This window comes from Loxodonta africana, chromosome 7, assembly GCF_030014295.1.
Source record: "Loxodonta africana isolate mLoxAfr1 chromosome 7, mLoxAfr1.hap2, whole genome shotgun sequence".
Lineage (NCBI taxonomy): Eukaryota > Metazoa > Chordata > Mammalia > Proboscidea > Elephantidae > Loxodonta > Loxodonta africana.
In genome coordinates this window covers 24,893,753-24,918,505 of record NC_087348.1, presented here as the reverse complement: position 1 = coordinate 24,918,505, position 24,753 = coordinate 24,893,753, and the positions used below count along the sequence as shown (strand labels likewise).

Below are 24,753 nucleotides of genomic sequence, written 5' to 3'. Positions count from 1 at the left end.
ACAATCTTAACCATTACGGTTATCAATAGCTTGATTTTCAGGAGTAGATCACCAGGCCTTTCTTCTAAGGCACCTCATGGTAAACTGAAACCTCAAATCTTTCAGATAACAGAACATTCACCATTCGCGCAAGCCATGGTTTTTTTTTTTTTTTTTTAGAGTGATTGAAATCATTGACAAGGATTCACACCTAGATCTAGTCACCACTCTTCTTGTTGAATGTTTAATATGGCGCAAATCTTTACATTTGTTAGATCCTAGATTATTCACAACATTGTAATGTAGGGAGGGCTGCTGAAATAATAAATAATAACAATAGTAATAGCATTAACATTATAACAGATATTCATTTCAGTGCTTCTCAGATGTGATCTACAAAAAAACCTGCATCAGAAACACTTGGGCTGCTTGAGAGAAAGCAGGTTCCTGGGTTTCACCCATAAGTTGCTGAATTGGAATCTCTGGGGTGGAGTCCAAGTAGTTCTTATGTGCACTGAATTTGAGAAGCACTGTTTGCTTGAGTGTTTACCACCTGCCAGGCACTGTGCTCAGCCCTTACAGGATATCCCCTTTAATCTTCACAACAACCCTGATGGTGGTGGTTGCTGTCCAAATGATTACAATTGTGTTGTATGCATTCATTACAACCCCATGGGGAGATGAATTATCTTGGCCTTATAATATGAAAAAAACTGAGCCTTAACTATGTTGATTAGTATTTTTTCCAAGGTCTCACAGCCTTTATGTCACAGAGACAGAACTTGAATCCATGTTATTTGCTTAAAAGTCAAATGTATTTTGAGCAGTCAGCTCTGATCTGAGACATGCTTCACCTCCATTATGACATATAATGACAATCTGATGCTAAGCTGAAAAACTCCTTCTTTACGAACCCACTCGGGAAAACAAATGATCTGATAATTGGTCAGGCTGACTGTTTTTGTGCGCACATTTCTTTGCTTCTTCCTCTATGTGTCCCCAAAGAACACAAAGGTCAAGGATTACTGATGCCAGGAAATATATGAGGGTTCCATACAATTCTCTGATAGTTTTAGGGTAAAATGATATCATTATGAGACCACCCAGAAAAGAGATTCTGCTGACTGGCTTCTCTTCAGCATGAGGGTGGTCCACTCATTCATTCATTCATTAATTCCTTCAGCAAATATTTACTATGTATCTGTTATATGCCAGACACTATTCTAGGCACTAGGGATATTGTAAAGAAGAAAACAAACAAAAATCCCTCGTCTCATGGAGTTCATACCCTTGTTGTACCTTGGTAGTTGCCATCGAGGTGATTCCAACTCATGGTGCCTGAGTGTTGCACAGTAGAACTGCTCCATAGGGTTTTCCAGGCTGTTACCTTTCAGTAGCAGATTGCCAATCCTGTCTTCTGAGGTGCCTCTGGGTATGTCTGAGCCACCAACCTTCCAGCTAATAGTGGAGCACTTAACTGTATCTCCCTCCCAAGAACCCCATTTACATCCTAGAGATCTCTTTACCCCAGTGACACAGAGGACCCAAGAAAATGTGGACGGAGCACTATATCACTACAGATAATTTGACCACTCAGTGATTTTCTCCAGTTGTCTGCTATTCCTTCACATAATTCCTAGAAGCCTGCTATGAAGAGTTACAAAGCAATTTGTAAATCTATGGAGAAGTTCTTAACAAAGTAGTAAAATCCTTATGGAAAATTTTTTAACTTTGCATTCAGATTTTTGACTGTCATAAAGACTGGGGTCCCTCCAGGCTGTTTAGTATCTAAGAGACAAAGATGAAAGATGTGCTACGCCCATGGGCCAGTTCCATACAAATAAAACTGTCCCACTCCTTATACACAGTCTTGATGCAGTCAGATGGATTTGGTCGTTTATCTCCCTCCGAAATTTCACCCTGGTTCCCCATCTAGTCCTAAATCTTGGAATTTACAACAGTTGTACCAAAGGCTCCTATAGATCAGCGAAGGGAAAAATTTTCTATATTTGCAGAAGAGGAGAAGGTCATCATTTTGTAAACCCTGCAGACCATCCTTCTTCCTCTCATTGTGCATTTCAATCTGGGAAATAAGGGAAAGGAAGCTGTCCCTGGTTATTTAAGTTCAATTGACCCCTTTGTGAGTTTGTTTTCATCTTCTTTATTTTTTAAATAACATTTGACATTCTCTGCAAAACATTTATCCTTTTTTTTTTGTAATTATTATCTGTCTCTTCCCATAGAACAAAAGCTCCATAACAATAAGCCACATCGTGCCTAGAACAGCACCTGAGACTGAAAAATAATTATTTTAAAAAGAATTAATAAGCCTCTAGCAGCATTATGGCTATACTGCTACAAATGCATTTTACTGAAATGAATGTATACACACTCAGAGAACTCCCGTTACTTTCTCAAGTCAGGATTCCTGCTCAGATCTCCTCAGTCTAATAGCTTAAGTCTTACCATATCATATGTACCTGGTACATAGAATGTCTTCATATAATATGAGCTGAGGGAATTAAACCCACGTATATGAGGTGTCCTTTAGCCATGGAGACAGACAATCACACCGTGACTGAGTTCATCCTTGTGGGCTTCACAACAGACCCTGTGATGCAGTTGATCCTATTTGTGGTGTTCCTTGGTGTGTACTCTGTGACCCTGGTGGGAAATACCATGTTAATAACATTGATCTCTAATGACTCCCGGCTCCACACACCCATGTATTTTTTCATTGGAAATCTGTCGTTCCTGGATCTCTGGTGTTCCTCTGTCTATACCCCGAAGATCCTAAAGACGTGCATCTCCGAGGACAAAAGCATCTCCTTTGCTGGCTGTGTAGCTCAGTTCTTCTTCTCTGCTGGGCTGGGATATAGTGAGTGTTACTTGTTGGCTGCCATGGCTTATGACCGCTATGTGGCTATCTCAAAACCACTGCTTTATTCTCAGGCAATGTCCATAAGGCTGTGCACATTTTTAGTAGCAGCCTCATATCTTGGTGGATTTATCAACTCTTCTGTCATCACCAAAAGAACTTTTGCCTTGAACTTCTGTGGTGACAATGTCATTGATGACTTTTTCTGTGATTTACTTCCCCTGGTGAAGCTGGCTTGTGGCAGAAAAGATGGCTACCAGACTCTACTGTATTTCCTCCTGGCCTCCAATGTCATCATCCCCATTGTGCTCATCCTCGCCTCCTACCTCTTCATCATTACCACCATTTTGAGGATCCACTCCACCCAGGGCTGCCTCAAAGCCTTCTCTACCTGCTCCTCCCACTTGATTTCTGTCACCTTATACTATGGCTCCATTCTCTACATCTGCTGTAGCCCCCAATCTAGCTATTCCATGGATAGGGACAAAATAGTTTCCACCTTTTACACTGTGGTCTTCCCCACATTGAATCCTATGATCTACAGCCTGAGGAATAAGGATGTGAAAGAGGCTCTGAATAAACTCTTGAAATGAATCCAGATTCTCTCCTTCTAAGGTAATGCAAAGAAAATTTTTGATCAGGTATTTTGTATCTCCAGCAGAGCTGCCATTGTGCTCCATCAGGATGAAAAAAAAACTTATATTCAAGTTAAAGAGTTTTTCTAACCTTGACGTAACACAGTCCAATGGATCCGAGATAAGAAAATTAGGGCAATTTAGGAAATAACACTTAAATATAAAGCCCAAGGATTATGATTCAATTCCATTGGTTAGAAACAACCAAAACCATGGATTAGAAGTAAACAAAAAACTAAAATTCAAAAACTGTCCTCTATCTTCATGAAGGAAAGTAAGAGAATGCCCCTTTCTTATTAGCATAGGAAGATTTTTGGGAGACTTATCCATATAGGATAGTATCTACATAGTTATTTCCTAGATACAGGAACAAATATGCTGATTAATTTTTAATATTTTCCTAAGAGTAGAAATTAGATGACACTCAGCACTTTCTATTTCCTTAACAGAATTACTTAAATATTTTTATATAATGTTTTTCTTCCAAAATCATTAGCACAAAGACCCAGGAGCAAACATGAGTCAACTCAGTGTAAACTGGGTGATGGAGGTGTGATCTCACCAATCTCCTTGTCTCCTGATTGAGGAAAAATCAGTCAAGACCCCGTTGATAGGATGTTTGTGAATCACCATAACTCCCAAAGACCATTTTGCTAAGATTTCTACAAATCAAATTGTGACATTATTAACATCAAAATACAATTATTATAATAAAAAGTAATAACTATAAAGAAGTAAAACAACCTGGTAAATGAAAGTCTATAGTGCACACTACTCAAAAGAATAAAGTCTGTATATAGAATACATAAAATAGTCATATAAGAAAAGAGAAAATATAATAACTTACATTTAATTTTGATTGATTTTTTTTAAAGTAAGGCAATGTTAATATTTCTGTATAAAGCATAAATATATCCTTGCTTTTGTTGGAGTAAGCAGTAAAGAAGAAAATAGAAGAAACTGCCAGTTAACCAAATAGTTGAAAAAAACCTAGAGGCTCCACGCAGAATAGGAGGGTCCTGCCAACAGTGGCAATCAGACGCATTATTCAGGAATGTATGTAGAAAGGATATAATTAGTACCACTTGTCACACACAACCCAAATTGGAACAGAATCCAACAGTGTAATGCTTTACTTAGACAGTGTTCTAAAAATGGTAGCTACTTCTGCCAACTCAGCCTCATATTTTCTAAGAGATAAGATCTTTGTATTTGTGGCTAAAGATAATAAAATCCCTATAAAACACACAATATTTTAAAGTAACATTACAGATCAAATTGTTATGTTACAGTGGAAGAAAATTGGTTATTTAATGCCAACCAAATGGAACTAGAAAATATATCATTCCAGAAGGAAACACCAGAAACACTATGTTCACATTATTGTGTGTTTGGAGAAGTTATCTCCACTGCATAATCGTGTTTAAAAAATATTTCTACAACCCAAGGAAGAGAATAATGTAAAGATAGTAATAATCTGAGGAAAGCAAAGAATTCAACCTAAAAATTTAATTAAACAGATGCCCTTGATATTTTAGAATAAGTTTAAATGTAAGTTTAGCAGTAAATTTTTAATCACTGTGTTGGGAATGTTTCATCTGTTGTTTGTGTTTTGACATGTGCAGAAGAATTTGTCAGACTAACTTGTAATTATAGTATAAATTCCTGAAGGAATTTGATTACTCAAATTATAAGTGATAATGTTTAAATTCTCAACAGCAAATGTTTTCCATGTGTGCCTTTTAGATACATGAGTTAAGTAAATTAAGCATGAAACAGTGCAACTGTGTGTTGGGAATTCCCAAGACCACACTCAGGCTTGATGTTTCATTGGAAGAATTCACACGGCTCAACATAGAGTGAAACTCACAGCGATTATTTATTTCAGCAAAAGGAAAACAAGCACAATCAGCAAAAGGTAAAGGCACATGGGGTGGACCCAGGGGAAACCAGTTGCAAGCTTCCAAGAGCCTTCTCCTGTGGAGTCACACAGGATGCACCAATTCCCTGAACAATTCCTTGTGCTTGTGAAACACTTGAAATGTTGCCAAACACAGCCTCTGCTTAACATGTCCCAAAAATTCAGACTCTCAGACAGCAAGTGTTCAGCAATGACCACATTATATGAAGAGCTTAGAGAAATTGAAGGATTTTTATTAGCTAAGTGAATGGTGAGAGCTATCTCAAAATCCAGATTCCCAGACAACTCCCAAAAGCCAACCTCGTAAGCAGATCTTTCAAAGGATAACTGGTATACTATGTTAACTGCCCTGAACAAATTATTTATGGATGTTCTTATGGAAAAAATTCTTTAAATGTTCTATACAGACAATGAACAAGTCTTAGTGTCTTTCACAAAATAAAACTGGAGGAGAGGCCTTCCTGGATAGCAGGCCGTGTGGTATTTCCAAAGTCATCATTGTATAGGTTCCTATATTAACAGTCAACTATGTGTTTCTTTTATGTGTCTAGTAGAAGTCAGTAAAGTAACAAGAATCTAAAAAGTTGAGGTCCTTGAAACTCTAACCACTACTATAACTACCTATTACTATGATTAAAAATACAAACAGCCCTCTCCCTGTCTTCTTCCATAATTCTGATCCATTTAATGTCCCAAAATCTCAGTTGAATGGGAATATTTACTGGTAAACCCAAGGAAAAAAAAAAACCCACTGCTGTTGATTCGATCCCAACTCATAGCAACCCTTTAGGACAGAGTAGAACTGCACCATAGAGTTTCCAAGGAGCGCCTGGTGTATTCAAACTGCTGACCGCATGGTTAGTAGACATAGCGCTTAACTAATATGCCACCAGGGTTTCCTATTTACTGGTAAGGTATCTCAAATTTTCACTGTAGTCAGATCTGAGACTTTAGTCTCTTGTCTTTATTAGCTGGCCACATTTTTTCTTCAAATGGAAATGCTAAAGGAGCACTAAGAGAAAAACAGCTAAATCTCCTGCTTTCCAAAGATAGTTCTTCCTTACTCCATTTTGTAGCACAGATAATTTTCCTATGGAAATTGGGGTCTATCTTCTCCCTGTTCAGTAGAGTGGCCAACGTTGTATCACTGAATGAGGAGCCCAAAACCTCCCAGGGGAAGACTTCTATTTCAATTGATCAGAACAGTGAGAGTGTTCCTTTGGGGAAGCATTCCTCCTTGGGCACACAGACTTACAAATCCATCTCGTCCCGAGGATAGGAAATAAATGTCTAGTGGGTCATTTTGGGCAATAGTGAAACAGATGGTGTTAGTTTGACTCTTATGAGGGAAAATATCAAGATGGAATCAAATATGCTAGGATTTTATTAGGGGAAACACCTATAGAACAGAAAATAGAGAGGGAGTCAGAAAAGGCAAGGAAATGACATCAGATCATGATACAAGTCTGACTTCAAGGGAAGAGGGAAAGTAAGGAAAGATGTGTAAAAGAATCCCAGACCCTGTGCAGTCTAATGGAAGTAGAGCAAGATCAGTAGGAAGTTCTTGAGCCACTCAAAGTCTTCCAGTTGTCTAACGGGGCCAGGCCTGCCTTAGTAGCCTTGCCATGCTAAGCTATTGTTTGGGAGTAGCCTTGGAGCATAGGTAGGAAATGGATTTCAGAGTTCAACAGCTAGGGCTCTTGATCGATTATACTCTGTACTCGAAGGACTGCAAGGTTTATTTCTTGGACACCAAAAGGGCCATGGCTGCTGCATTCCCTTAGTCCCTGTGTATATACATACTTGATAAAAGAAGGGTGACATGACATAATGGCTGCTGTTTTAAAGCATATCACATATCTTAGAGAACACCTCCTTAAATGTGAGGATGGTGAGACTTTGTCTCATTTACTTTGGATGTTTTATCAGGAGGGACCAATCCTAGAGAAGGGCACCTTGCTTGTTAGAGTGTCAGCCGAAAATAGGAACCCCCGCAAGGAGATGGATTGGCATAGCGTCTGCAACAATGAGCTCAAACATACCTATGATTGTGAGGATGGTACAGGAGGGAGCTACATTTCATTCTGTTATACACTGTTGTTGTTTTTAGGTGCCATCAAGTTGGTCCTGACTCATATCAACCCTATATACAGAGAACAAAACACCGTCTGGTCCTGTACCGTCCTCACAATTGTTATGTTTGAGCCCATTGTTGTGGGTGCTGTGTCAATCCAACTCTTTGAGAGTCTCCTTCTTTTTCACTGACCCTCTACTTTACCAAGCTTGATGGCCTTCTCCAGGAACTGATCCCTCCTGAAAACATGTCTAAAGTATGAGAAACATAGTCTTGCAATCCTCGCTTTTACGGAGAATTCTGGTTGTATTTCTTCCAAGACAGATTGGATTGTTCTTTTGGCAGTCCTTGGTATATTCAGTATTCTTCACCAACATCAGAATTCAAAGCCATCAATTCTTCTTCAGTCTTTCTTATTCATTGTCCAGCTTTTGCATGCATATGAGTTGATTGAAAACACCACGGCTTGGGTCAGACGTCTTCACAGTGACATCTGTACTTTTCAGTGCTTTAAAGAGGTCTTTTGCCGTGGATTTGCCCAATGCAATGTGTCTTTTGATGTCTTGACTGCTCCTTCCAAGGGCGTTGATTCTATCATCCTTCTTATTGTTCCAGTTGTGAGGATTTTTGTTTTCCTTATGTTGAAGTGTAATCCATACTGAAGGCCACGGTCTTTGATTTTCATCAGTAAGCACTTAAAGTCCTCTTCACTTTCAGCAAGCAATGTTGTATCATCTGCATAATGCAGGTTGTTAATGCATCTTCCACCAATCTTGATACCTCAGTCTTCTTCACAGAGTCCAGTTTCTTCACTTTAAATTGTGCAGTATCCCTGTCATGGATTGAATGTGTCCCCCCAAAATATGTGTCAACTTGGTTAGGCCATGATTCCCAGTACTGTATGGTTGTCCTCCATTTTGTGATTTTCTTGTATGCTACAAATCATAATCTCTGCCTGTGATAGAAGAGGATTAGGGTGGGATGTAACACTTTGCTCAGGTCACATCCCTGATACAATGTAAATGAAGTTCCCTGGGGGGTGGCCTCCACCACCTTTTATCTTACAAGAGATAAAAGGAAGGGGAAGCTAGCAGAGATTTGGGGACCTCATACCACCAAACAAGCAGTGAGAGGAGCAGAGCATATCCTTTGAACCTCAGGTTGCTGCGTGGAGAAGCTCTTAGGCCAAGGGAAGATTGATGACACAGACCTTCCTACAGAGTGCACAGAGAAAGCCTTCCCCTGGAGCAGATGCCCTGAATTTGTACTTGTAGTCTCCTAGGCTGTGAGAGAATACGTTTGTCTTTGTTAAAACCATTCACCTGTGGTTTTACTGTTATAGCAGCACCAGATGACTAAGACAATCCCCTTGTGCATTTCAAGTGACTGCCTCTTGACCTGTGTACAGGTTCCTCTTGAGCACAATTAAGTATTCTGGAATTCCCATTCTTCGAAATGTTATCCGTAATTTGTAATGGTCCTCACAGTCGAATGCCTTTGCACAGTCAATAAAGCACAGGTAAACATCTTTCTGGTATTCTCTGCTTCCAGGCAGGATCCATCTGACATCAGCAATGATATCCCTGGTTCCACATCCTCTTTTGAATCCCACTTGAATATCCAGCAGTTCCCTGTCAATATACTGCTGCAGTCACTTTTGAATGATCTTCAGCAAAATTTTACTTGTGTACAATATTAATGATAGTGTTCAATAATTTCCGTATTCAGATGGATCAGCTTTCTTGGGAATAGGCATAGATGTGGATTTCTTCCAGTCAGTTGGCCAGGTAGCTGTCTTCCAAATTTCTTGACGGAGATGAGTGAGCACTTCCAGCTCCATCCATTAGTTGAAACATCTCAATTGATATTCCATCAATTTCTGGAGCCTTGTTTTTCTCCAATGCCTTCAGTGCAGCTTGGGCTTCTTCCTTCAATACCACTGGTTCGTGATCATATGTTACCTCCTGGAACAGTTGAATGTCAGCTATATCTTCGTGGTGTAATGACTCTGCGTTCTTTCCATCTTCTTTTGATGAGTCTTGTGTCATTTAGTGTTTTCCCCATAGAATCCTTCAGTATTGCAACTACAGGCTTGAATTTTTTCTTCAGTTCTTTTGAAAGTTTTCTTCAGTTCTGCTTGAGAAATGCTGAGCATGATCTTCCCTCTTGGTTTTCTACCTCCAGGTCTTTGCACATGTCATTATAATAATTTACTGTCTTCTTGAGCCACGCTTTGAAGTCTCCTGTTCATTTCTCTGACGTCATCATTTCTTCCTTTAGCTTTAGCTACTCGAGTTTCAAGAGCAAGTTTAGAATCTCTTCTAACATCCATTTTGATGTTTTCCTTCTTTCCTGTCTTTTTAATGACTCTTGTCTTCTTCAGGTACAATGTTTTGATATCATTCCATAATTTGGTCTTTAGTGTTAGTGTTCAGCACGTCAAATCTATTCTCGAGATGGTCTCTAAATTCAGGTGGGATATACTCAATGTCATGCTTTGGCACTTGTGGGCTTGTTCTAATTTTCTTTCAACCAAACTTGCATGTGAGCAATTGATGGTCTGTTCCACAGTGGGCTCTTGGCCTTGTCCTGAAAGACGATATTGAACTTTTCCATTATCACTTTCCACAGATGTAGTCAACTTGATTCTTGTATATTCTAACTGTCAAGGTACATGTGTATAGTTGCTGTTTATGTTGGTGAAAAAAGGAATTTGCAACAAAGAGGTTCTTGGTCTTGCACAATTCTATCATGCTTTCTCCAGCATCGGTTTCATCACCAAGGCCATATATTCCAACTACCAATCCTTTTTCTTTGTTTCCAACTTTCGCATTCCAGTCACCAGTAATTATCAATGCATCCTAATTGTGTGCTCCATCAATTTTACACTGCAGGTGTTGGTAAAAATCTTCAATTTCTTCATCTATGACCTTAGTGGTTAGTGCATAAATTTGAATAATAGTTGTATTAACTGGTCTTCTTGTAGGCGTATGGTTATTATCCTATTACTAACAGCATAGTATTTCAGGATAGATCTTGAACTGTTCTTTTTATGATGAATACAAGGCCATTCCTCTTCAAATTGTCATTCCCAGCATAGTAGACCATATGATTGTCCAATTCAACATTGCCAGTACCAGTCCCTTTCAGCTCACTAATTTTTTTTTAATTCCTAGGATATCAGTGTTTATGTATTCTATTTCATTTTCTACAATTTCCAATTTTTGTAGATTCATACTTCCTATACTCCAGGTTCCAATTTTTAATGGATAATTGCATTAATGGATAATTGCAATTTCTTCTCATTTTGAGTCACGCCTTGTCCACAAATGAAGGTCCCAAAGGCTTGACTCTATCCACAACATTAAGGTCAACTCTCCTTTGAGGAGGCAGTTCTTCCCCAGTCATCTTTTTAGTGCCTTCCAACTTGGCAACCGGGGGGGCGGGGCTAATCATCCAGCTCTACAGCTCTATATCATACAATATTCTGCTGCTATTCATAAGGTTTTCACTGCCTAATTCTTTTCCGAAGTGAATCACCTGGGTCTTTTTCTTAACCTGTCTTAGCCTGGAAGCTCAGCTGAAGCCTGTCCACCGTGGATGACTCTACTCGCATCTGAATACCAGTGACATACCTTCTGGTATCATAGCAACATGCAAGCCCCCACAGTATGAAAAACTGACAGACACATGTTGGCTGTTATATATACAGGGTCACTATGAGTTAGAGTTCTTGATGACACCTAACAACAACAATAATTCCTGTGGATAAGATATGATTGTTGCTCTTGTTTTGCTATTTAATGAATCCCCTGGTCATAAATAATGTTTGGTAGTATACCATGTTCATGAATAAGGCATTCTATAAAGATGCATCTAGAGATGCTGGCAGTGAATAGTTGGCAGGGAAACGAGTGTGTAAAGGAAAGTCATCCTAAAAACAGTAACTATTCCTAAGAGGTAAATCATCCCCCTGCCATTTTGGATTGGTAGGAATAGTCTAATCTAATTTACCTGCCACTCAGGTGACTCACTAATTCTACCCAAAAATGATGTTATGTTAGAGGCCCTATGGTAGCCTATGTTGTTAGTATTTTCGACACATAATAGAGTAGATAGCCAAATCAGACTTTTCCTTCTCTGTCCAAATGCCATCCTACATCTCAGAATCTCACTTCTTTCCAGTTAAGTTCAATTGCTTTTCCATTTAATGCCTACAAAGGTTAACTCAACCATTCATCTGTCTGATAGGCATATTTTGGTGGCTTGTGTGTTGGTATGATGCTGGAAACGATGTCACTGGTATTTCAAATACCACTAGGGCTACCCATGATGGATAGGTTTCAGGGGAGCCTCCAGGTTAAGACATACTAGGAAGAAGAACCAGGCACTTTCTTCATTAAAAAAAAAAAAAAATGACCAATGAAAACCTTAGGAATAGCTACAAAACACTGTCTGATACAGAACTGGAGGATGACCCCCTCCAGCTGAAGGGCACTCAAAAAAAATTCCACTGGGGAAAACTTCATAGTAGAATTGATCTTAATAACATGGATGGAGTAAACCTTTTGGGACTTTCATTTGCTGTTGTGGCATGACTCAAAATGAGAAGAAAGAACTGAAAAAATCCATTAAAAATCGGAACATGGAAATACAAAATATGAATATAGGAAAAATGGAAGTCATCAAAAATTAAATGTCACACATGAGTATTGATATCCTAGGCATTACTGAGCTGAAATGAACTAGTGTTGGCCATTTTTTATCAGACAATCATAAGGTCTACTAAGCCAGGAATGATAAATTGAAGAATAGTATCACATTCATCATCAAAGAGAACATTTCAAGAAATATCCTGAAGTATACTGCTGTCAGTGATAGGATAATATCCATAAGCCTACAATGAAGACCTGTTAATACCACCATTATTCAAATTTACCCACTAACCACAAATGCCAAAGACGAAGCAATTGAAGATTGTTACCAACTTATGCAGTCTGAAATTGATCATATACGCAATCAAGGTTCATTGATATTTACTGGTGATTTGAAAGTTAAAACTGAAAAAAAAGAAGGATCCATAGTTGGAAAATATGGCCTTGGTGATGGAAACAATGCTGGAGTTCACATGTCAGAATTTTGCAAGATGAAAAACCTATTTCTTGCAAATACTTTTTTTCAACAACATTAATGGCAACTACACATGCCTCCCCAGATGAAAGACACAGGAATCAAAACAACTTCCTCTGTGAAATGAGACTATGGAGGAGCTGAATGTCATCAGTCAGAAAAAGGCAAGGGGCCTTCTGTGGAACAGACCATCAGTTGCTCATAAGCAAGATCAAGTTAAAGCTGAAGCAAACTAAAACAAGTCCATGAGAGCCAAAGCACAACTTTTAGTGTATACCACCTGAATTTAAAGACCATATCAAGAATAGATTTGACACACTGAATGCTAATGACTGAAGTTGGGCTGACATCAAGGACATCATTCATGTAGAATGCGAAAGGTCATTAAAAAGACAGGAAAGAAAGAAAAGACTAAAATGGGTGTCAGAAAAGACTCTGAATCTTGTTCTTGAACAGACAGAAGATAAAGCAAAGGGAAGAAATGATGTAGTAAAAGAGCTAAACAGATGATTTCAATGAGTGGCTCCAGAAGACAAAGTGAAGAATTATAACAAAACTTGCACAGACTCAGAGTAAGACAATCAAAAAAGGGAAGAACACACTCAGCGTTTCTCAAGCAGAAAGAATTAAAGAAAAAATTCAAGCCTCAAATTACAAAAATGAACAACTATATGGGCAAAATATAGAATGATGCAGGAAGAATCAGAAGATGGACGGAAAACACAGAGTCACTGTACCAAAAAGAATTGGTCTATGTTCAGCCCATTTCAGGCAGTAGCATGTGATCAAGAACCAATAGTATTGAAGGAAGAAGTTCAAGCTTCACTAAAGGCATTGGCCAAAAACAAGGCTCCAGGTAATGACAGAATACCAATTGAGATGCTGCAACAGATGAAGCACTGGGTGCCCTCACTCATCATTGCTGCTAAGAAATGTGAAAGAGAGCTACCTGGCCAACCAACAGGAATGGATCCATATTTCTGTCCATTTCAAAGAAAGGTGATGCAACAGAATGTGAAAATTATCTAACAATATCATTAATATCACACGCAAGTGAAATTTTTCTGAAGATCATTTAAAAGCAGTTGCAACAGTAGATTGACAGGGAACTACTGCTAATTCAAGCCAGATTCAGAAGATGACGTGATATTAGGGATATCATTGCTGATGTCAGATGGGTCTTGGTTGCAAGCAGAGAATACCAGAAAGATGTTTACCAGTGTTTTTTTTTTTTTTTTTTTTTACTATGTTTAGGCATTCAACTGTGTGAATCATAACAAATTATGGATAACATTGCAAAGAATGGGAATCCCAGAACACTTAATTGTGCTAATGAAGAATCTGTACATAGAAAAATAGGCAGTTGTTCGAACAGAACAAGGGCATACCGGGTGGTTTAAGGTCAGGAAAGGTGTACATCAGTGTTCTTTCCTTTCATTATACTTGTTCAGTCTGTATGCTGAGCAAAGAAGCTGAGAAGGTGGACTACATGAAGAAGAACCCAGTATCAGGATTGGAGGAAGACTCAGAAACAGCCTGCAATATGCAGTTGACAGAACCTTGCTTGCTGAAAATGAAGAAGACTTGAAATACTTACTAATGAAGATCAAAGACTACAGCTTCCAGTACGAATTCCCCTCAACATAAAGAAAACAAAAATTCTCACAACTGGACCAGTAAACAACATTGTGATAATTGGGGAAAAGATTGAAGTTGTCAAGGATTTCATTTAACTCGGATCCACAATCAACACCCACGGAAGCAGCGGTGAAGAAATCAAAGGATGTATTGCATTGGGCAAGTCTGCTGCATAAGATCTCCTTAAAGTGTTAAAAAGAAAAATACCACTTTGAAGACTAAGGTGCATGTAAAAGCTGGACAATGAATAACGAGGCCCGAAGAATTGGTGCCTTTAAATTATGGTGCTGGTGAAGAATACTGAATATATCATGAAGTATCAGAAGAAAGAATAAACCTATCTTGGAAGAATTCCAGCCAGATGCTTCTTAGGAGCAAGGATGGTGAGACTTCTTCTCACATACATTGTACATGTTATCAGGCGGGACCAGTCCCTGCAGAAGAAAATCATGCTAGGTAAAGTAGAGCATCAGCGAAACAGAAGCAGTGCTCCACAAGATGGACTGACACAGTGGCTGCAACAATGGGCTCAAACATAACACTTTCGGGGATGGCACAGGGCCCTGCAGTTTCTTTCTTTTGTACATGGATTTGCTATGGGTTGGAAACAACTCCATGGCATCTAACAACAGCAAGGCTAACTACTTATTTGTTCTGCAAATCTGCAGCTCAGACAATCAGGAAGTGCCTTTAGTCCTCAACAATAACTTCCCTACCTCCACAAGAGATGACAGTCTGCTTCAAAGGTGCAATTCAGGCATTCCGGCCACCTATTTGTTTATCTCAATTGGATAATCACAGCTTTCAACTTCAGCAGATGCCTGGTGCTAATACAATATTTATAATCTCTATTTCCAAGCCTCTTTGCCATAGCCAGTTTGTCTGTCAATACTTTGTTCTCCACCTATTCTTCTTACCAGGACATCATCATTGATTATTTACGTAAATTAGATGCTAGTAGATAGTGTAGATTACCAATGTTCCATTTACCCCAGCAAGGGATTTATCTGTCTGTTCTTCAAATACTTGAGCAACTTGAAGAACCTAAATTCCTTTTAAATGGTTGTTTCCTTGACCTATTCTCAGAGCAGTAAAACTTAGGAAACTAGATGGCCCGCTTAAATTAGGTAATTTGAGTCGAGTATAATAAAGGAATTACAACAAAGGAATGTGTTCGATGTGGGAAATCCCTAGGAATAGGGTAATAGCACTAAATAGGTAACTTCTGAGACTTGTTACCACTCCAGCCCTAAAGAGACCAGAAAAGTGAGTGGTTAAAAGCACTGAACTTTGGAGGAGCAATGCCTGGCTGGAGATACAATGCAGCCAGACTCTAGGAATTATTCACATAAGGAGCATGGGGAAAATTACCCTGAACTCACTCTCCTTGCTGCTAATGACACCATTGACTAGGCCCCTAAGAAGACAGAGAGCAAAGGATTCCATCGAAGCAATTCATACAGCTTAGCCACCTACATCAAAGAGGAGGTTGGGGTGGAGAATGGATTTGGAGGGATGCATTGAAGGTATAACAGAAATACTGCTATTGATGAGCAGATATATTTTAATAGGTAGATGTGCCCATATGAATACATGGAATAAAATAAAATGAAAAACCATTGTCATCAAGTTGATTCTGACTCTATACAACAGAGTAGAACTGTCCCATAGGGTTTCTAAGGCTGTAATCTTCAAGGAAGCCAACTGCCACATCTTTCTCCCACAGAGCAGCTGGTGAGTTTGAACGGCTAACCTTTTAGTAGTAGCCAAGTACTTAAGCACTGCATCAGCAGGGTTGCTCACACATAAATAGCATATTTAGTATATGTGTACACATATGTTTAGTTTATCTTCTCCAGAATGCAAAATGGAATGACAATGAAAATGATGACTGATTACTTTTTCAACAGGATATCATGGCCTCCAAAAAATTTTCTCTCCATCTTATTATATAATACCCAATTTGTCAACATTCAGTTCTGTTTAATTACCATGTTACTCATTTCTCAATTCATTAAGTCCTAAGAGACTACAGGAATCTACAACCCTGGGGATCCAGAAACTGATATAAAAAATTCTGGGAGGAGCAGGTTTGAGCTCTGTCGGGATGGTGGCCTTACTGAGAAATTTGGGTGAGTTGCCTAATTCAGATGTTAGAGGTAGCTGGAAGATTTTATTTTTTTCTCACAACCAGACCAGTCGACACTTGCACACTATGACATAATAATGGCTAAGGAAAGGCCCTCTTTAAAAATCACAATCATCCAATTGTCATCTCTGAAACTGCTGAAAGCACAAGAGATGTATTATTTCTTGTTGTTAGTGGCATGAAAAGGGGAACTAGCATTACAGGGAAGGACAAGGGAGACAAAACTAAATTAAGAAACCATTAGGATCCACTTGGCCAATAGCGCTTAAAAATATCTCAAGAGTAACTACAAAAAAACCAGCTCGCTGCTCTCCAGTCGAAACTAGAGTGGCACAATAAAGAAGGAGAGATTATGGGGCTGAGGGTCAAAAGAAAAGTTTAAATTTCTTTCACTTTGGTATTTCTTTAAATATAGCGTATTTAAGATTTCCAGGTGACACAGGTTTACTTCTAGAAGGAAAAAAAAAAATTTAATACTTTTGGGTAGAAAATGCTGTTTTAGCTTTTATGAGCTGTTTTATAAGCTGTTTTAGCTTATAATACCAATATAACGTTATTAGTAGAATAAACATGATAGCTGGTTAGCACACACTGTCCAGTAGGCATAATCTTCTGGTTCTGATAACAGATTACTCAGTTCTTCCAACCAGGCCCTTACATGGTGTACCTAGGTGGGTTTCAGGGCAAACACCAAGAAAATTTGAACTCTATTTTGTTTTTGTATGCCATGGTAAGTTATGACAGTTTTTGTTTTGTTGCGTGTTTTGTCTTTTCTGTTGTGAGGGCAATTATATGGCTTTCCTAGGAGTCTCAGGAAGGGTCTTTAAACACAGTAGAAGAGAATTACCATCTCTGAAGGAATGGAGCTCAAAGTAGAGAACATGAATGGAAGGACGAGGGAAGCAAGGACAGAGCACCACACTGGGCTCCATGATGGATGGTTTGGTGATTGAGAGACTGTTGCTGCTCTCAGTTGCCATGGAGTCAACTCTGACTTATGGTAACATTATATACAACAGAACAAAATGTTACCCAGTCCTGCATCATCCTCACAATCACCCACATGTTTGAGTCCATCAAAACAGCTATTGTTCCAATCCATTTCACCGAGGGTCTTCCTCGCCTTCACTGGCCTTGTACTTCAACCAAACATAAAGTTTTTACTGGCTAATTTTGGCCTTCTTCCTAGTCTGTCTTAGTCTGGAGGCTCCACTGAAACCTGTCCACCATGGATAACCCTGATGGTACTGAATTACCAGTGGTACAGTTTCTAGCATCATGGCTACACTCAAGTCACCGTAGTGTGACAAACCAACAGAAGGCACTGAGAGCATTGTGGGGCAATGAGTAATTGTGAGAGAGTAGAGAATAGAAAGATGCAAGATTAGAAGAAAGAACATATATCAGGGGACATAGTAGAGGTATTGGATACAGATTCTACCCCTGCAGTTTTTGACATGAAAAACATGCCACTGCTTTACAACTGTGTGACATCATTACTTACATATGATAGATATTTTTTATATGACAAACCATTTACTAAGCACTCTATATACAATATCCCTTTTGAGTTTTCCTACAATCATAAGAGGAACTTATTATTACGCCCATTAATAGATAATAAAAATGAGGATTGGGGAAACTAGTCTTCCAAAGTTTTTGCCAGTAGCCCTTGCGTTGGCTCCGAATCTTGGCGACCCCTATGGTTGTCGGAGTAGAACTGTGCTCAATAGAGTTTTTGTCTTAGATTTCTAGTGCTGCTGTAACAGAAATACCACAAGTGGATGGCTTAAAAAAAGAGAGATTTATTCCCTCATTGCCTAGGAGGCTACAAGTCCGAATTCAGCGTACCAGCACCAGGGGAAGTCTTTCTCTCTCTGTGGTTTCTAGGGGAAGGTCCATCTCATCAGTGTTTCCCTGGTTTAGGAGCTTTTCAGAGCAGGGACCCTGGGTTCAAAGGAAACTTTATCTAAAGAAAGAGGTGGTGGGCTGGATTTGGTCCACAGCAGTAGTTTACTGATCCCTGGTATGGACGTCATACCATAACTGATAGCCTCTGGCAAGGCGAGCAGGAGAGAAGTAGGCAGCAGAGGGCAGAGAGATGAAGACTGAGGGGGCGATGAGCTGCCCAGGCCCTGCCCCACAGGTACCTCTCAGCAGATCCCATCTCGGGAGTGAGCACATATCAGATTTCAACAGGGAAGGGGTCACAACAGTACACAGCTGCCAGAACACTGAGAATCACGGACCAGCAAAGAGACACACAACCTTAACCATCACAGTTTTCAATAGCTTATTTTTCAGAAGTAGATCACCAGGACTTTCTTCTGAGGCACCTTAGGGTAAACTGAAACCTCCAACCTTTCAGTTAACAGTACATTCACCGTTTGCACAATCCACAGTTAGAGTGACTGAAATCATTGACATCAGGATTGGCACCTGGATCTATTCATCACTCTTCTCGTTGAATACTTTATACACTGCAAATCTTTACATTTTTTAGATCCTTGATTATTCACAACATAGTAATGTAGGGAGGACTGCTGAAATAGTAAATAATAACAATAGTAATAACATTAACATTATAACAGATATTCATTTCAGTATTTCTCAGATGTGATCTACAAAAAACCTGCAGCAGAAACACTTGGGCTGCTTGAGAGAAAGCAGGTTCCTGGGTTTCACCCATAAGTTGCTGAATTGGAATCTCTGGGGTGAAGTCCAAGTGGTTCTTATGTGCACAGAATTTGAGAAGCACTGTTTGCTTGAGTGTTTACCACCTGCCAGGCACTGTGCTCAACCCCTACAGGAGGTATCTCCTTTAATCTTGACAACAACCCTGTTGGTGGTAGTTGCTGTCCAGTCAATTCCAACAACAGCCACGCTGTTGTTGTGTATATTTATTACAACCCTGGGGAGAGGAAAATTAACTCTGCATTATAATATGGAAAAAAAAAATGAGGCTTAAGAATATTGATTAGTAATTTCTCCAAGTTCCTACAGCCTTCATGTCATGGAGACAAAACTTGAATCCATGTTATTTGCTTAAAAGTCAAATGTATTTTCTGATACCCCAGCCATCTCCAGTTTGAGCAGTCAGCTCTGATTTCTGAGACATGTTTCACCTCCATCATGGCATGTAATGAAAATCTGTTGCTAAGCTGAAAAACTCCTTCTTCACAAACCCACTTACTTGGGAAAACAAAAGACCTAATAATTGGTCAGGCTGACTGTTTTTGTGGGCAGACTTCTTTGCTTCTTCCTATAAGTGTCTGCAAAGAACACAAATATCAGGGGTTACTGGTGCCAGGAACTGCATGACAGTACCATACAATTCTCTGATGGTTTTAGGGTAAAATGATATCATTATGAGACCACCCAGAAAAGAGATTCTGCTGACTTCTCTTCAGAATCAGGGTGGTCCACTCATTCATTCATTCATTCATTCCTTCAGCAAATATTCATTATGTATCTGTTATATGCCAGACACTAGTCTAGGCACTAGGGATATAGCAATGAAGAAAACAAACAAAAATCCATCTTCTCATGGAGCTTGTACCCTTCTTGTTGTTGGTAGTTGCCATCAAGATGATTCCAACTCATGGTGCCTGAGTGTTGCACAGGAGAACTGCTCCATAGTGTTTTCAGTAGCAGATTTCCAGGCCTGTCTTCTGAGTTGGCTCTGGGTATATCTGAGCCACCAACATTTCAGCTAATAGTGGAGCACTTAGCTGTATCTGCCTCCCAGGAACTCCATTTATACCCTAGTGATCTCCTGACCCCAATGACACAGAGGACCCAAGAAAACGTGGATGGAGCACTATATCACTACAGATAACTTGACCACTCAGTGATTTTCTCCAGTTATCTGCTATTCCTTCATATAATTCCTAGAAGGATGCTATGAAGAGTTACAAAGCAATTTGCAAATTTCTGGAGAAGTTCTTAACAAAGTAGGAAAATCCCTTATGGAACATTTTTTAAATTTATGTTCAAATTTTTGACTATCACAAAGACTGGGGTCCCTTCAGGCTGTTTAGTGTCTAAGAGACAAAGATGAAAGACGTCTTAAACCCATGGGGCAGCTCCATACAAAGAAAAGTGCCCCACTCCTTATACACAGTCTTAACATAAAAGGACGGATTTGGTAGTTTATCTCCACTCTGAAATTTCACCCTGGTTCCCAATCTAGTCCTAACTCTTGGGATTTACAACAGTTGTACCAAAGGATCCTACAGATCAGTGAAAGGGAAAATATTCTCTATATTTGCAGAAGAGGAGAATTTCGTCCTTTTGTAAACTCTGGGGACTGTCCTACCTCTCATGGGATCTCATCAACTTGTCCATTTCAATCTGGGAAATGAGGGAAAGGAAGCTGTCCCTGGGTATTTAAATTCAACTAACTTCTTTCCCAGTTTGTGTTCATCTACTTCATTTTTTCAATGACATTCGACATTATCTACAAAACATTCTATACTTTTTTTTTTTGTAATTATTTTCTGTGTCTTCCTGTAGGACGAAAGCTCCATAACAATAAGACACAAAATTGTGCCTAGAACAGCGCCTGGGACTCAAAAAAGAAATAGAGAGAGAGAGAAAGAGAAAGAATGAATAGGCCCCTAGCAGCATTACGGCTGTACTGGTACAAATGCATTTTACTGAAATGAATATATTGAGACTTTTTTTTTTTTTTCCCCAGAGAACTCCCGTCACTTTCTCATGTCAGGATTCCTGCTCAGATCTCCTCATTCTAATAGCTTTAGTTTTACCACATCACGTGTACCTGGCACATAGAATGCCTTTATTTAATATGAGCTGAGGGAATTAAACACCATGTATATGTGAGGTGTCTTTTAGCCATGGAGACGGACAATCACACTGTGACTGAGTTCATCCTAGTGGGCTTCACAACAGACCCTGTGATGCAGTTGATCCTATTTCTGGTGTTCCTTGCTGTGTACTCTGTGACCCTGGTAGGAAATACCATGCTCATAACATTAATCTGTAATGAATCCCGGCTCCACACACCCATGTATTTTTTCATTGGCCACCTGTCATTCCTGGATCTCTGGTATTCCTCTGTCAACACCCCAAAGATCCTAAAGACTTGCATCTCTGAGGACAAAAGTATTTCCTTTGCTGGCTGTGTAGCTCAGTTCTTCTTCTCTGCTGGGCTGGGATTTAGTGAGTGTTACTTGTTGGCCACCATGGCTTATGACCGCCATGTGGCCATCTCAAAACCACTGCTTTATTCTCAGGCAATGTCCATATGGCTGTGCGCATTTTTGGTAGCAGCCTCATATCTTGGTGGATTTATTAACTCTTACATCATCACCAAAAGAACTTTTGCACTGAACTTCTGTGGTGACAATGTCATTGATGACTTTTTCTGTGATTTACTTCCCCTGGTGAAGCTGGCTTGTGGCAGAAAAGATGGCTACCAGACTCTACTGTATTTTCTCCTGGCCTCCAATGTCATCATGCCCCTTGTGCTCATACTCACCTCCTATCTCTTCATCATTACCACCATCTTGAGGATCCGCTCCACCCAGGGCCGCCTCAAAGCCTTTTCTACCTGCTCTTCCCACTTGATTTCTGTCACCTTATACTATGGCTCCATTCTCTACATCTACTGTCGCCCCCGATCTAGCTATTCCATGGATAGGGACAAAATAGTTTCTACCTTTTACACTGTGGTCTTCCCCACATTGAATCCTATGATCTACAGCCTGAGGAATAAGGATGTGAAACATGCTCTGAATAAACTCTTTAAATAAATCCAGGTTCTCTTCTTCTAAGGTGATGCAAAGAAAATTTTTCTTCTGGTTATTTGTATCTCCAGCAGAGCTGCCATTGTGCTCCATAAAAGGATGAAAAAAAAACTTATGTTCAAGTTAAAGAGTTTTTCCAACCTTGAGACAATACAGTTCAAGAGATCTAAGATGGGAAAATTAGGGCAATTTAGGAAATAACATTTGAAGATAAAGCCTAAGAATTTTGATTGAATCCCATTGGTTAGAAACAACCAAAACCATGGATAAAAGCAAAAAAAAAAAAAAAACTAAAATTCAAAAACTCTTCTCTAACTTTATAAAGAGAAATGACAGAATACTAATCCCATTAGCATAGGAAGACTTTTGGGAGACTTACCCGTATGGGATAGTATCTACATAGTTATTTCCTAGATAGGGGAACAAATATCTTGAATTAATTTTTATTATTTCCCTGTGACTAGTAATTAGATGACACTTGTCATTTTCTATTTCTTTAACAGAATTACTTAAACACTTTTATATCTTTTTTTTTTTTTGGAAACATTTGCACAAAAACCCAACAACACACATGAATCACCGCAGTATTAACTAGGCTCTGCAGCCACAATCTCACCAATCTACTTGTCTCTAACATGAGGAAAAGTCAGTCAAAACCCCAGTGGTATTATGTCTGTGAATCAGCATAACTGCTAGGGATCCGTTTACTAAGATTTCTACCAATCAATTTGTGATATTATTAACATCAAAATAGAATTATTATAATAAAAATAACTATAATAAAGTAAAACTACCTGATAAATAAGTCTATAGATGCACATTACTCAAAAAAGTCTGTATACAGAATACATAAAATAGAGATACAAGAAAAGAGTAAATATGATAACTTACATTTAATTTGATTTTTTTAAAGCAAGGCAATGTTAATATATGTGTGTAAAGCATAAATATGGCTTTGTTTCTGTTAGAGTAAGCAGTAAATAAGAAAACACGAGGAACTGCCAGTTAACCAAATAGTTGCAGAAAAACATAGAGGCTCCATGCAGAATAGGAGGGACCTGTCAACAGTGGCAATCAGACACATCAATCAGGAATGTAGGTAGAAAGGATATAATTAGTACCAGTTGTCACTCACAACCCAAACTGAGACAGAATCCAACCGTGCAATTCCAAGATGCTTTACCTAAACAGAGTTCTAAAAAGGACAGCTATTTTTGCCAATTCAGCTCCATATTTTCTAATAGATAACTCTATTTGTGGCTAAAGATAATAAATTCCTATAAAATACACATTACTGTAAAATAACAGTACAGATCAAACTGTTATGTTACAGTGGAAGAAAATTGGTTATTTAATGCCAACCAATTGAAACTAGGAAATATATCATTCCAGAAGGAAACACCAGAAACACTATGTTCATATCATTGTGTGTTTGAGGAGGTTATCTTCATAGCATAGTCATGTTGAAGTAATATTACTAAAACCCAAGGAAGAAAATAATGTAAGGATAGCAATAACCTTAGGAAGACAAAGAAATTTAACCTAAATTTTAATTAACCACATGCCCTTGATGTGCTAGAATATACTTAAATGTAAGTTTAGCAATAAATTTTTAATCACTGTTCAGGATATTTCATCTGTTTTTTGTGTTTCGAAGTGTGCAAAAGAATCTGTCAGACTAACTTGTAATTATAGTATAAATTCCTAAGGGAATTTGATCACTCAAATTTTAAGTGATGATGTTTAAATTCTCAGCAGCAAATGTTTTCCATGTGTGCCTTTCAGATATGAGTTAAGTTAATTAAACATGAAACACAGTACAACTGTGTGTTGGGAATCCCCAACACCACACTCAGGCATGATGATTACCTAGAAGAATTCACACGGCTGAACATATTGTCAAGCTCACAGCTATTATTTATTTCTGCAGAAGGGTAACAAGCACAATTAGCAAAGGGAAAAGGCACAGGGGGAGGACCCAGGGGAAACCAGTTGCAAGCTTCCAAGAGTCTTCCTCTAGTGGAGTCACACGGGATGCACCAATTCCCTGAAAAATACCTTGCACTTGTGAAACAAGTGAAATGTTGCCAACACAGCCTCTGCTTAATATGTACCAAAAATTCAGACTCTCAGGAAGCAAGTGTTCAGCAATGACACATTATATGAAGATGGAAAAAAAACAAACCCAGTGCCGTCAAGTCAATCCCGACTCATAGCGACCCTATAGGACAGAGTAGAACTGACTCATAGAGTTTCCAAGGAGCGCCTGGCAGATTCAAACTGCTGACCCTTTGGTTAGCAGCCGTAGCACTTAACCACTACGCCACCAGGGTTTCCCATTATATGAAGACCTTAGACAAATTGAACCATTTTCATTACTTCAGTGAATGGCAGGAGCCCTCTCAAAATCTAGATTCCAAGACACCTGCCAAAAGACAACCTTGTAAACAGATCTTTCAAAGGATATCTGGCATACTATGTAAACTCTTCCCTACACAAATTATTTGTAGGTGTTCTCCTTATGCAAAGAAAAAAAAAAAAACTTGAACTTAAATGTTCTATAAAGAAAATGAACAAG

At 39.0% G+C, this 24,753-nt stretch overlaps 2 protein-coding genes across 2 annotated transcripts; both read left to right on the top strand.

Moving 5' to 3' along the window:
• The first annotated feature begins 1,875 nt into the window (after positions 1 to 1,875).
• On the top strand, positions 1,876 to 3,951 carry LOC100663552 (olfactory receptor 9G19-like). The gene has a single exon (XM_023540569.2). The coding sequence runs from the start codon at positions 2,515 to 2,517 to the stop codon at positions 3,448 to 3,450; it is 936 nt and encodes a 311-aa protein (XP_023396337.2). The 5' UTR covers positions 1,876 to 2,514; the 3' UTR covers positions 3,451 to 3,951.
• A 17,312-nt stretch (positions 3,952 to 21,263) lies between these two features.
• LOC135231845 (olfactory receptor 9G19-like) lies at positions 21,264 to 22,561 on the top strand. Its single transcript, XM_064289043.1, has one exon. It carries the CDS (start codon positions 21,264 to 21,266, stop codon positions 22,179 to 22,181), a length of 918 nt encoding a protein of 305 aa, XP_064145113.1. The 3' UTR covers positions 22,182 to 22,561.
• The last annotated feature ends 2,192 nt before the right edge of the window (positions 22,562 to 24,753 follow it).

Coding starts and splice junctions, on each gene's coding strand:
- LOC100663552 (XM_023540569.2), top strand. CDS start 2,515: ATGAGGTGTCCTTTAGCCATGGAGACAGACAATCACACCGTGACTGAG.
- LOC135231845 (XM_064289043.1), top strand. CDS start 21,264: ATGGAGACGGACAATCACACTGTGACTGAGTTCATCCTAGTGGGCTTC.